Below are 13,166 nucleotides of genomic sequence, written 5' to 3' on the forward strand. Positions count from 1 at the left end.
GGGGGGGGGGGGGTGGAGATGACAGGTGACGTAGTCTTGCTGCAGACTAGGTATGAGACACAAAACCCATTTATACTGGATGGACATTAAGGACCCGACGTTGCATCTTCCGCCGACGGAAGGAACCGAGGGAGACTACTATGTCAAGGCCACCCGAGTGCGCCACGGTCCGCAGGTTATTTGGAAGGCGGAGCCGGCTCCAGTCAGCCAGCGCGAGAGGACGCAGCCGAACACGCCGCCGCCTGCCGCTCCAGCTGCAGACCCGGGCGCAGGACTTAAGAAGAAGCCGGATACAGACGACTCCCTTTTGCTCTGAAAGGGCGCTGAAACTGGTGGCGCTGAAACCGGTGGCGCTGAAACCGGTGGCGCTGAAACCGGTGGCGCTGAAACTGGCGGTGCTGAAACCGGTGGCGACAGAGGAAAAGAACGACCGACTGGGTTTCTGTAACTGGGGCAGGGGCCATGGTCGACACCGCGGGTAATACTTGCGTAGGCGGCCGCAGGTGGTCAGCCGCCAAGCGTCAGGGTGAAGGGGTGTTGGTTGTTTTCTGAGGAGCACACGCGTGTGCTTGGCTGGTTGAGCTGGGAATAACGTCTTGCCAGAGAATAGAGGTAGGTTGGTTATGGGGTCTGCGGACCCGTCTGCGGACAGATAGGTTAGGACCTTCTGTCTTTTAGATATTCTGTTAAAAAAAAGGTCCTTAGGTGCGATGGCTGGCAAGAGGTCGAAGGCACCTGCTCCCGTTGAGGTTGAGGAGGATGTCTACGACATCGAACAGATAGTGGACTACACTGAGGACCCCAAGCCGCTGTGGCGGATCCGGTGGAAGGGGTATTCAGCGAGTGATGACACCTGGGAGCCTGCAGAGAACATTATAACTGACGACAAGAACATCCACACGGAGATGCAGAAGCACCAAGCGCAGTATCGGAAAAAGAAGTCCAAGGGCAAGTCTAGCGCAGCTCCTCCGTCGAGGAAAAGTGCCGCTAAAGAGACAGCCAAGCCTTCGCCCCGACACGTCACGAGTAAGCACAGCCCCTTGAACACGTTCCCGTACACACATGTGTTTCCTCCTCAGAGTCGCCGGCTAAAGCTACCAGACAAGTTACTAGGGACTCACCACCCGTCAAGAGTCGGGCCGTCGCACCGCCGGCTGCGGCGGAGAGGAGTTCGCAGAAGGTAGGTTGTCGGGTCGCCCACCTGCGAATGTCCCAGAACACTCCTGGGGACTACGAAGCTATCGTCATGTTCGATGACGGCAACCGGATTCGGATGCCAGCCAAGGAAGCGCGACAGAAATACCCAGATGAACTCTTCGACTACCTACTGCACAGAGTCCGGTTCATGAACGTCGATTACGTCCGGAAAATCTCTACTGATCACTATTCGGAAAGCTAGGTCAGTCCAGCATGTCGCTAAGCCAAAACCAAGACTCCCGCCCTCTTAGGAGTGGGGGCCGGGTAAGGGTTCGTCAGCCGAGTAAGGCCAACGACGTGCCCTTCCCCCCCCCCCCTCCCCCAAAACCAAGGACGTAGTGGACACTAAGGAATGTGGACACTTCGAAGTGTACACTTCGAAGTGTAGATAGGTAGTTAGTCATCTTCTGGAACAAACCGGTCTACTCACACCCCCCTATAGAACTTATTCCGATGAAGACGACCCACGACACACCCGATCAGACCAGGGATCTTGCTCGATCAGAAACGCTGTAACCCCCCCCTCCCCCCCATACTTCTCACTGCCGTCCCTCCAGCTTAGTCAGAAATAATCCGCGCAGTGAGCACACGACCGCGCACAGTCCGCCCGTTGAAGAACTCCTTCGCTCGCCAAGCAATCGTGCCCGTGCTCAAGACGACCACGAAGGCAGAAGATCCGCCGCCGCTCTCACCCACAGGCACACGCTTTATTTCCTATAACACAACATCCATTGAACTCGAACGCGGGAGGGAGCGCCGAGAAGGGGACATACCACCACCGTGGGGGCGGGGGTGACTACGGGACGTGCCTTACCCGAAAGGGGAACTGGTTTTGCCTCAGGAGACTTTCTAAATCTTGCGTCTCAAATGCCCTCGGGAACCCTCTGATCTTAACTCGGTCACCACCGGTATGTTCTCCTCTTGAGTTCTTAGTCTCCGGACGCCCCGCCGAATCTCGACTCAGCCCCGCTTCGAGAGCTCGCAGCTTCTGCTGCAGTTCGCGTCTGCGGATCCGTAGCAGCTCACTCTTGTCCACGCGGCCGCACTTTATCTTGAACACGCGAGAGCTGGTGCCCAAAAGCAACTCGTGGTAAGCCGGTCCTCTCCGATCGTCCCAGTCTCTCCGATCGTCTCGGTCTCTTCGATCGTCCCAGTCTCTCCGATCGTCCCGGTCTCTCCGATCGTCCCAGTCCTTCCTCTCGTCCCAGTCTCTCCGATCGTCCCAGTCTCTCCGATCGTCCCAGTCCTTCCTCTCGTCTCGATTTCTCCGGTCATTCAACTCCTTACGATCGTCCCGGTCTCTGCGGTCATCCCAGTGTCCGTTCGGCCGGGCGTGAGCCGGGTTCCGAGACTCAGAGCCGTAAGGCCCGTCGCGCGGCCGGGTGCGCGCTTCCGTGTGCCCGTGTGCTTCCGAGTGCCCGTGCGCTTCCGAGTGCCCGCGCGCTTCCGAGTGCCCGCGCGCTTCCGTGTGCCCGCGCGCTTCCGTGTGCCCGCGCGCTTCCGTGTGCCCACGTCCGCATTCAGAACTGTCTCTTCGCGGCCGTCTCCGATTTGCAAAATCCCTGTAGTCCTGGGACCAGTCGTCGCGGTCCTCTCGCTGCTCGTCTCTTCTGCGGTAGTCGTTGCGGTCGGAGCGGCTCCGTTCGGATCGTCTATCGTCGCCTCGGTCTCGTCTGTCGTCGGCCCAGCGAGGATTGGCGGTAGGTTTGAGTGGGAGAAAGACGCAGGGGGGGAGGGGTGTGCCGTTGAGAACAGTGCCTGCGCTGCTGTTCAAGTCGACGATGACGAAGTGTCCCTTGACTAGAGGCACGATGGCGCAGTGGGAGCGGGACACGGAGGGGTTAAAACATTGCACTTCGTTGTATGGCAGACGGCCGAAGCCCATCAAGAATGAAGCGGAAGGTTCCACCACCGCGGTGTCAATACCACCTGTTAACTCCTCAATCAATCGTCTTTTACGTCGTCGAATAAACTCCTGATCACCCGTCTCCTTCCGATCTTCTTTCTCATTGCATGGAAAACGATCGAACAAGTGCGCCGCTTCTATTTCTTCCTCAAAGTAGCTCCGTGAATCCACCTTGTGTCTCAACACATGACTTTGAAATGAAGATACAGGAATTATATCCTTGGGTAACAAACTCTGCTCTTCCTCCTTATGCTCGTTTACTCCCAAAAACGGACGCCGGTGAAAATCCAACTCGATTGGAACGGAGTCAATAATCCATCGGAATATGCCGCGCAACGGGTGCTTGAAATCCTCGCGCACCTTGGACAGCAACCGATCTATCAACACAATGTTTCTGAAAAAAACATGTCTACGGATGTCTACACCCGTGCACCTAACCACACACGTGTGGTTAGGTATACACGTCCACCTAGCCACACGTGTGTTTAACCGACTTACCGCCTGTGGTCAATAAGAGTCTGGCTGTTGATAATTTCGTTGCGACTATAATCTGGCTTAAACTGTAGAACTCTATTGTCCGTGGCTACGAGCTGGGAACAGATCTCCTTGTTCCTTATGAATTTGTCCCTCATTAAAGCCTCCATAGTATTCAGGAGCACGTCTGACGGTGCTCTTAGCCTTTCCAGGGCATTTTGTAAGAGCGGTTCGTTGGCAATGAGATCTTTGATTTCGTCTGTTTTGGCCGTGACAAATTCTTCGGCTGCCTCTCGGGTCCAAGGCTCCTTCTGACACCCCAACAGCGCACGAAGTACGCCTGGCATTTCTCCTCCCTCGCCAGCGGGCTTGACCGTGGCCGACGACTTGGCACCCGACACTCCCCGGTTCGATTCCGCTTCCCGACTGGCCTCCAGTCCCTGGTTCGATTCCACTCCTCGATTCGATTCCACTCCAGAGAAGATCTCTGGGGTCGGCTGTGCGCCGTCGTCTTCGATCTGCTGGAGAGCAGCGCCGATGAGTGCCAGCGAGAAAGAAGGGTAGAATGATTGGAGGGTGAGTTCCCCTATTTCTTGGACGCGGACTGGCGTAGCCACACATGTGCCGAAATCAGGGTGTAGGAAACTATAGGGTCCCGCAAAGTCGTCCAGTATCGCGGCGGACGGGTTTTCAGCCACGAGACCGCCTGGGGGGGTCATTCCCCCGCAATCTTCCCGCCGGGGACCAATCGCCGCCATTTAATTTTTGCCCCCCGCGAGGAACCATTGGTGGGCATGGTTGAGCACGTTTCCATGCCCTTGGCTAAGCAGTTGGCTAAGAGCCCCATGTCATTAGCTAACACCCCCATGACTGGGGAAAAACGAAGCCACTTGAGGTCGGACTGGATTACAGACCCTTGCTTGGAAGAAAATTACAGTCTGGCTGCTAGGGCATATAAGGCCATGAAAGCGTTGGCAATCGAGCGGTCGGTTGGCCTGATTCAGTTCTCCGTTATTCATCACGACCGCGCGTTGTTTAATGCCCTGGTCGCGGAAATCGCAGGCAGTCTCTCTCGCGTCATCATTTTCGGTGAGACGCCCACACTGAATACACTCCCGATAAAGAGTGAGCGGGATCGTGAGGCTCCTCTTTTGTTCCGCTATGGCTTGCTGCCTGGTTTAGCAACTGAAGTCGGGTCTACGACCGAGGTCGAGTCAACGATTTACAACGATATTCTGCCGCTCCATCACCCGTATCAGTTTACGGGTCTCCTCGGCACGAGTACCGCTCGTGGCCGAGTAAGTCAGGCACTCCGACCACCATACCTCAACATGTTTGACCGCAGCACGCTGACCGGTAAGGGCCCCGCTTTTCGGCGACTGCTGACGGCCCTGGATGAACTATTTACGACCGCGGTCGCCGTCGACGGCGTCTACTACCTGCGCCAAGTCGCAAAGTTCAACGTCCTCCGAGAGATAATGCTCAGCTGGTGGGTAGACGAAACACGCTGGGCACTAGTCCCCAAAAGTGGGGAGCTCCTCCAGAGCGAGCAATCCTTAAATAGGCAACCCTCCACCCGGCAACCCTCGACCCGGCAACCCTCGACCCGGCAACCCTCGACCGGAGAACCATCGCCTGGAGAATCTTCGATGAGTAGACTCAGAATGCCGAGGTTGTTGGAGTACGCACACACGCAGGCAGCCAAGTTCGTGTTCGCTCTGTGGCAACCTCGCTACGCACACGATTTCGTCTACAAGGCCATGCTGCACATGGCTATTGACCAAGACAACAGTGACGCCGTCCTCCTTTTGGTCTCCGACGTGACAGCGACACTGCGAAGGACTCAGTCCGTCCTGGGCTGCCTGGTCGCCCGACGGGCAGTGAAGTCCATCGAACGTCTGGCCAGTCATGGGAAGCTAATGGTTGACCGACAGTCAGCCGAAGACTTGCGCGCTCTTCTAACTCTGCTGGAAGAATACAAAGGACCTATTCAAGAAGAAGCACCCACCGACCCTTTAGAAGACCTGAGGAGACGGCTCGTGACGTTACGCCAGTGACAAGACTGGTGAAGTACGTGATTGTGAAAGTGCCGACCATGAAGCCTGCCTGGCTGGTCGCAAATAAAAATATTCCTGGACAAGGCTGGTCAACTAACGGATCTGCACAATGAAGTCGAACAATAGTGCGTACGGCATCGGATTAGGAGCGCTGATCGCAGTATCCCTCACAAGTATGCTTCTAATATCGGGTCATAAAGTACAAAGAGAGCCCGGTCTCATGGAGCATGCCTTCTCATCCATTAATCATTACGTCGACAACAAGACCATAGGGAAGGCGCTTGAAAGGGACCACCACTTGGGTCATCACCGCTCTCCCCACATGGCAGATCAGCGGCCTGTTTTCTGCAGGCATGGGAACCCCATCACACGTAACGGACATTATTGGTAACGAACGACTGGCAGGTCCTCCACCCGGCCTGCCGTTCCGGCCTGCCGTTCCGCAAAATGAGTGGGTATTTAGACGGTGGATCTGCTTCATCCTTAAAACCGTCCGTTTGGATGACGCAGAATTAATTATAGGGGTTCTCGATCTCTATCATGTCTTCTTCGGCACTCATAGATTCGACAGTGATGCCTCGGACCACTAACAGTCCAAGATGTCGTTTCCTCTGAGTGGGTTCATTCTTGGTATCTACCACAAAGGTCAAGGTGTCTCCCCGACAAGTAATGTGTCTCCCCGACAAAGTCAAGTGTCTCCCCGACAAAGTCAAGTGTGACCTACTTCGGACATATTCTACACTTTCATCCAAGACCACATTGGTATTCTCATCGAAGCCTTTAAGGCGGCCTGAAACTTCAATGGGGTTGGGAGTTTATTATACCCTTCTCGGCTTACCTTCTCGACCCCCTTGGAAACGCATGAACACCTTCTGATTTAAGAAGCGTTCAAGGTCGCTTTTTTTGGGCGCGCTATTCATTTTTGAATTCAGAAAGAAAATTCAGCATCCCCCTCTAAAAGATTGAGAAAACAGTTAGTTGGGTTACCAGGACAGCTGATGAGATGGGAGGGGTACAAAGGGGATGGGTCTCTGCGATCCTTAGGAGGACATCGGGGAGCTTTATATGGTCCGAAGCGGTGGCTCGTGCATTAGCCTATCGCCATGGTCAGTACCTTGTGTCCAATTCCTGGTCGTCTCGGTGGCTAAGACACTCGCAGCGCAGACAAACCACGTGAAGCAGAAGCGGCTCTTCGAACGGAACACACAGCACGTGGACCTAACGCTGGCGGTCTGTGAGAAAAACTCGCCTGGTTGCGTCTCACTCTCCGGTGTACTCGTGGCCATGTCCCACCTCCCTCGTCACCGACGACTCGGTGCCACCCTCACCTTTGCGCGGTCCCGATCCGGCAACCCGACCTCTCGGCACCCAAGACTAAACCCGCCCACAACCAAGACTAAACCCGCCGACAACCTCAACATCTCCAGCACCGGCCTACAACGCACCACCAAGGCGTTGCGCGACCCTCTGCCCGCGACCATTGCTCCGAAGATCTTGACCACCTGAGTGCTCGGCTCTTCCGAGGGCACTGCACAGAGTCGCGCAGCGAGTTCTCCGTGGCGTTCCTGGAGGGTTGGCAAAACCGGCCTGAGTTGTGACGCGTTCGCATGGCAGCAAGGAGCCTCAGTGTCGTGAGTGCCGAAAAGTCTCGAAGGCGCAGCGGACGCAGCAGTCAAATGCGGAGTACGGTCAGTGGATGCCCAGGCTGTCGGACTGCAATGTCTGAGGTAGCCACGAAGATAGTGCGACAGAGCACGTCGCTAGCTGGTTGGACGCGTCGTAATGACTGTGCGGAAGAAACAGGGCCGTAGTCGTTGGCGTGACGTCGTGCAAGCTTTGAGTACGTGAAGGAAGTACAGCTGTGCAGTAGAAGCACCCCCGGCCCCGGCCCACTGTAACTTGCTAAGCCTTATGACTCCCTTGTCTAGCTGGCTCTCCACTTGTCTCTTTAACTCGGCTTCGGTGGTGGGTGGTAGTGGACGTAGTCTTGCCTTGTGAGGTCGTCCTTCGACTTCGAAGCGACCCTGGTACTCGACCTGGCCACTCCTAGGTCTGGGGAACACGTCAGCAGTTCTTCGTCGGACTTAGTCTCGTCAACACCAGATACGACGTGCTTGCGTACCTGCTTGGGCGGTTCGACTTCGGTGTACAGCGCTGGTATGTTCAGTCTCATGCCTGCCTCATCGAGCTCTAACAAGCCAGTCTTCACTAGGACATCCACGCCTAGCAGCGCCGGCCCTCTCGGCTGCACGACAACGAGGGACGTGCTGCACGAGCTTCCTCCTACGCTTACGACAACTGGTTCTGTTATCCTAGCGCGCAGGGGTGTGTTGGACACTCCATTAAGTGAGACGTATTGCTCGGTTGAGACAAGGTTGAGCTTCTCTGGGACGACAAAGCTGAGATCACCGACCTGGGACACGCACGAGCGAGAGCTGTAAAAGTTGTAGTTAGTCTCTTGCAGGACCAAGCGTTGTTGACGTTCGGGTTCGTTGCGTACTTCGGTGTGCCGCGGCAGTTCTACGGCAGTGAGTTCGATGGCGCGTTTGCAGCGTTCGTAACGAAAGTATTACGGGCGGATGTCGTAAAGTCACCACCGTACGTGCCAAGGAGCAACGGCATAAACGAAAGCAGTCACAATGCGGACTCGAACTGCCGGTTGCCTTAGCAACGTACACGTACAACGCGACCCCGCACAACGCGACCCCGCACAACGCGACCCCGCACAACGCGACGGGCCTACAGAAGCCGCTGTAACAGAAATCGGGCCTCCGAGGCAGTAGGATTGTTCGAAATCCAGTCTGCAGTGAGACACGAATTGACTGCGACAGAGCCACACGCAGGTGAGCCGCTGCAGATAGGAGATGTACGGGTAACGAGTGGGGTTTTACCCCGGGAGCATCTGCGCTCAAATCGGCGGAAAAGTACGGCCCCACTTGGTCACTACCCTACGTCGTAACTCAAGTCCGTAGCACGATGGTACGCAGTCCCTCAACCCATAAAAAGCTAACGGCAGACTCGGTCAAATCCCAATTTTACCTGAAGACAAAACACGACCCACTGCCACCTATTATCGTGTTAATTTTTGATGAAGACGGTTTCCGGTCTACGTTTGGTGCGCGTTGGAGGAGGTGAGGCGCTGGCGGCTTTCCTAAGTTCGGACGGAGGAATGTCGCCTCTCAGCGAGTGTGTAGCCAAAATGGCTGTGATGTCCGACGGGGCACACGCCGCCGGAGTTCTGGTCTTGGCGCCGGCGGACGAGTTCCTCGACTCTGACTTGACCAACTACGATTGGCTAAGGAGATGGAATCGGCTCCGTGTCTACCATGAGCCTGACGAGTCACCAGAGCAAGCGAGTGCGTCTGAGCATGTGGAAAGGCTACTCGCCGAAGGTCTGAGGGAGCATGTGAAGGACGCGGACCCGTCAGTCGCGGATTCAATCTTGGAAGAAGCATTCGGCGAGAAGCTGATGGGGTGGTCGAAGATGCAGCATGCTTCAGACGACGACGACGACGACGGCGCCGTTGAGGAGGTGGGTCCAAAGCTGGACTTAATAGAGGTAAGGGACATAGAAGACGAAGAGCGAGAACGACTTTTGACCGAAGTGCCAGAGGCCTGGAAGAGCATCATCGAAGACTCCAGGGTTACAGCGGAGTATCATGAACTACTCGAGGTTGAAGGCCAGGACGTCCGCAAAGAAGGCCAGGACGTCCGCAAAGACACAAGGAGGTGCTGGCAGAGACCCCGGTTCTTCGCAAGCCTTGGTATTGGGGCTGCTCTGGGCGGTGTGTTTATGTCAGGATTGACCCTCTACCTCTCGGGACGTGGAGAAGCCGGTCCCTGTGTATTGTCGCCTGCTACGACGCTGAACAGCTCCACCTCCCCGAACAGCTCTACGGGGTCCGAGGTCGTGGGGCGGCGTGCCTTGTATGACGTGGCCAGTAGTACCGTGGGTTATGATTCCACGATGGGAACCGCGGCCAGCGATACCGTTGGCTCTTCCCTGGGTACGGACGACCCGACTTTCCGGGGTGTCACGGATGCGACCTGCAAGCCGGTGGTGATCGTAGAGCCCCGCTGGCCGAACGTCGATGATATAACGACGTTGATTTCTGAGTCGGAGTTGGCTTCACTCACAGTGCCGGAGGACATTTGCGCAGCGAGAAACATCACCAGCGGATACGTTATAGCCCACTCAGACAATTGGGGACTGTTAAAGTGGTCTGATTGTGCAGATAACGGAGGCCACATAGCTTGCGGTAAGGACACTATGTGCTATTACTATGGTTACCCATTCAAGTTCGATGGACCGACTGTATTCAAGGCGGTCGTTCAATACAGGGGTCCCGACGGATGTTCCATGCGATGTAACGAAGGAGACTTGGCTCGTGACCTTTATCACAACCGAGTAGCAGAAGGGGTCGGGCGTTCGATTCCCGGGGTTGACTTTGGCCACGCCAGCGACAGACAAAAGAGATTGCTAGGCCGTGAAATTGACAAGCACTTGAAGCGTAATGACCAGTGCAGTTATTTCAATCCGGAGGACGGTTGTCGACCGCGTCTCGCACGTCCACAGTGTACTTGCACTAAGGCCAGGTACGCGTCCAAGTTCTACGACCCGGAGGGCAAGTTGGGTCCGTGGGCGACACAATTGGATTTCAACACCACCGAAGATAGATTCGCGCCATATCACACTCCCCACAAAGTACCAGGTTATGTGACACACGAATGCATCTTCGACTGCTATCAAGCTGACAGCAACATGGATGAGGAAGTACTGAAGTATTGGAGGAGCATTTACTCGTCCCATATCTTTTCCTTTGAAGACCCGTTAGAGAAAGATATTCTTCGCTTCTTGTCCATTCTGCGTGACGGCGAGTCCACCCGGCCTGTGTCTGACACGGAGACACCCACAACTGTCACTGGGACTTAACATGGTGGAAGAGGACCTTTTTCTTTGGCATAGCAACCGGAAAGGTGACGACGGCTATTGGGCCGTCCTGAGACATCGATTGGGTCGGCTTCCAGTTTTCGTGTCTCGCCCGCCGGGCAAGAAGCCTCGCAATGGCGACCTTCATCGAAATAGGGCGATAACAATGTTTCATTCAGCTGTGGAAACCCGGGGCACCTGCGGAGCCAGTGTCACTGAAAGGCCACTGTCACCAGACATCTGGCAGCCGCCTACCGGAAGCTGATCGTCCCCTCCGAGGCGACCGACGTGGCACTGCGGATGACCAGAAATGAACGTCCTGTGCGTGGGAGGCATTCCGAATCAGCAACCCTCGTGCGCCTTGATCCGAGAGGGTCGCCTATAAAGGTGTGGGTGGCCGCCTTAACACCACGGTGGACGACACTCTACCAACCTTGCTAAGTTCTCCGCTCAGGAACGGGCGGCGTGGTAGAACAGAGTTGCCTTTGATCTTTGTCGTGGTGTTAGAAAAGTCGGAGACGCATTTGCAGGGGACCTGGTGAGTCACTGGACGATGGGCCAAGTAAATTTTGCATGGGCCCATCCAGTTAACCACCTCGAGCGAGCCGCGAAGGGAGCCGGCTCGAAGGATGAGCCCGGAGCGAGCAGGTCCAGAGCACGTTGGAGATCCTGCCTGAAACCCCAGAAAGGCTTGGTCATACCTGCAGAGCCGGGCGGCCCCGGCGTGCCCAAACGAGACGGCAACCGGCGGTTAGTGATTGCGCTAGCTTGCACATTACCAACTCTTACACTCCCCTTTCTTCAATGTCCGACTCCCAGTGAGACACGTGTCTTTTCAAAGATCGACCTGAAGGATGCTCTCTGGCACCTACCAATCACTAAGGAGAACCAGAGGTGTACTTGGTTCACAGTGGGTCTACAACAGCATTTTCAATGAACGGTACTTCCACAGGTGGCAGAAATGTTCCCCTACGGAGTTCCAACAGATGATCTTTTCAGGCCTGTTGGCAGGAACGGAGGTGCGCATCTACATCGATGATATCGTGGCAGGTACTTCATCCGGCACGAGGAGTTACTTCTGACCGTGTTGCGCCGATCACTGAAACACCGTTTCACGTTAAGCTGGACAAAGGTGGAACTGTTCAGTACGGAAATTCGATTCCTGGGTACAGTACGCCTTGACCCTGACCGGATCAGGGATCTCCTCGCTGTCCGGGACGACAGTGGAACTACTCCACTGTCGTTCCATACGACGGAAAGAGAGCATTGGGCAGTTCCGCACAGCCGAATCAACAAAGACGTAACGAGCCTAGAGGTTTACTTTGGACCAAATAAAAACCATACTGAACAAACCAATGTGCCTACCTGAGTTGACTGTACCGACAACGCGGCGAGCGAATGCAGCGAGAGGTGTACCCGCTACTGAGAAGCCTAGACTAGACCAGGTAGAGTTTTTCTTACATCAACTTCTTGTAGCATCCCGGGTGCTCCGCAGCCGGCAACAGACACACAATGTTCGTTGCAGGCCGTTCCCGACGGTCTGGGAGGTGGTTACCTGAAGGCTCAGGTCGGGGGATCGATCCCGGCTGTGCACACTCGCGCCGATTTCCGGTGGTCGTGTAAAAAATTTTTTTGATGAAGACGGTTTCCGGTCTACGTTGGGTGCGCATTGGAGGAGGTGAGGCGCTGGCGGCTTTCCTAAGTCCGGACGGGACGATATCGCCGCTCAGCGGGTGTGTGGCTAAAATGGCTGTAATGTCCGATGGGGCACACGCTGCTCGAGTTCTGGTCTTGGCTCCCCCGAGGGAGTTCCTCGACTCGGATCTGTCCAACTACGACTGGCTGGGAAGATGGAATCGGCTCCGTGTCTACCATGGGCCCGAGGAGTCCATGGAGCATGAGAGTGCTTCTAAACAAGTGGAACGCCTACTCGCTGAAGGTCTGAGGGAGCATGTGAAGGACGCGAACCCGTCAGTTGCCGGTTCGATCCTGGAAGAAGCATTTGGCAAGAAGCCAAGGGGGTGGCCGGAAATGCAGCATACTTCCGACGAGGACGCCGAGGGCACGAACCTGCAAGTGATAGATGTGCGGGACCTGGACGAAGAAGAGAGAGTGCAACTGCAAGTGATAGATGTGCGGGACCTGGACGAAGAAGAGAGAGTGCAACTGCTGACCGAAGTCCCGAAGGCGTGGAAAAGGATCATCAAGGACTCGGGGAACCATCGTGAACTAGGCGGCGAAGATCACCACGCCCGCCAAGACACGAGGTCGTGTCTGGATGTGGTGGGTGGTGCTAGTCTTGGTGCTGTCTTAGGCGGCACATTAATGTGGGGTTTAACTTACTACTTGCTTAATCTTAAAGACAGCGACCAAAAGTGCCTCTTGTCGCCTAACCACTCAACCTCCCCGCCGAACAGCTCTAACCGGTCCGGAGCTGTGGCTCGAGCCTTGTCTGGCGCCATGGCCAGCAATACCATCGGCCACAACTCTACCACTGGTTACAACTCTACCACTGGTTACAACTCCACCGTCGGTTACAACTCCACCGTCGGTTACAACTCCACCGTCGGTTACAACTCCACCGTCGGTTACAACTCCACCG

The 13,166-nt window shown here is 55.6% G+C and overlaps 7 protein-coding genes across 7 annotated transcripts; 4 read left to right on the forward strand and 3 right to left on the reverse strand.

Annotated features, from left to right (window-relative positions):
* Positions 1 to 710: 710 nt before the first annotated feature.
* Positions 711 to 1,399, forward strand: GNI_038470 (chromo domain protein; the record flags this gene model as incomplete). Its single annotated transcript, XM_011131055.1, has 3 exons — positions 711 to 1,026; positions 1,080 to 1,180; positions 1,217 to 1,399. The coding sequence occupies 3 exons, from the start codon at positions 711 to 713 to the stop codon at positions 1,397 to 1,399; spliced, it is 600 nt and encodes a 199-aa protein (XP_011129357.1).
* A 594-nt stretch (positions 1,400 to 1,993) lies between these two features.
* On the reverse strand, positions 1,994 to 4,296 carry GNI_038480 (FHA domain protein; the record flags this gene model as incomplete). Its single annotated transcript, XM_011131056.1, has 2 exons — positions 1,994 to 3,497; positions 3,602 to 4,296. The coding sequence occupies 2 exons, from the start codon at positions 4,294 to 4,296 to the stop codon at positions 1,994 to 1,996; spliced, it is 2,199 nt and encodes a 732-aa protein (XP_011129358.1).
* Positions 4,297 to 4,371: 75 nt separating this feature from the next.
* GNI_038490 (hypothetical protein) lies at positions 4,372 to 5,634 on the forward strand (the record flags this gene model as incomplete). The annotated part of the gene is made up of 1 exon (XM_011131057.1): positions 4,372 to 5,634. One exon carries the CDS (start codon positions 4,372 to 4,374, stop codon positions 5,632 to 5,634), a length of 1,263 nt encoding a protein of 420 aa, XP_011129359.1.
* Positions 5,635 to 6,146: 512 nt separating this feature from the next.
* On the reverse strand, positions 6,147 to 6,554 carry GNI_038500 (U6 snRNA-associated Sm-like protein LSm7; the record flags this gene model as incomplete). The annotated part of the gene is made up of 3 exons (XM_011131058.1): positions 6,147 to 6,268; positions 6,359 to 6,430; positions 6,473 to 6,554. 3 exons carry the CDS (start codon positions 6,552 to 6,554, stop codon positions 6,147 to 6,149), a joined length of 276 nt encoding a protein of 91 aa, XP_011129360.1.
* Positions 6,555 to 7,582: 1,028 nt separating this feature from the next.
* Positions 7,583 to 8,256, reverse strand: GNI_038510 (hypothetical protein; the record flags this gene model as incomplete). The annotated part of the gene is made up of 2 exons (XM_011131059.1): positions 7,583 to 8,154; positions 8,208 to 8,256. 2 exons carry the CDS (start codon positions 8,254 to 8,256, stop codon positions 7,583 to 7,585), a joined length of 621 nt encoding a protein of 206 aa, XP_011129361.1.
* A 466-nt stretch (positions 8,257 to 8,722) lies between these two features.
* Positions 8,723 to 10,567, forward strand: GNI_038520 (putative transmembrane protein; the record flags this gene model as incomplete). Its single annotated transcript, XM_011131060.1, has 1 exon — positions 8,723 to 10,567. The coding sequence occupies one exon, from the start codon at positions 8,723 to 8,725 to the stop codon at positions 10,565 to 10,567; it is 1,845 nt and encodes a 614-aa protein (XP_011129362.1).
* Positions 10,568 to 12,199: 1,632 nt separating this feature from the next.
* On the forward strand, positions 12,200 to 12,957 carry GNI_038530 (hypothetical protein; the record flags this gene model as incomplete). Its single annotated transcript, XM_011131061.1, has 2 exons — positions 12,200 to 12,891; positions 12,927 to 12,957. 2 exons carry the CDS (start codon positions 12,200 to 12,202, stop codon positions 12,955 to 12,957), a joined length of 723 nt encoding a protein of 240 aa, XP_011129363.1.
* Positions 12,958 to 13,166: the final 209 nt, after the last annotated feature.

Source organism: Gregarina niphandrodes (assembly GCF_000223845.1).
Source record: "Gregarina niphandrodes unplaced genomic scaffold scaffold00005, whole genome shotgun sequence".
NCBI lineage: Eukaryota > Apicomplexa > Conoidasida > Eugregarinorida > Gregarinidae > Gregarina > Gregarina niphandrodes.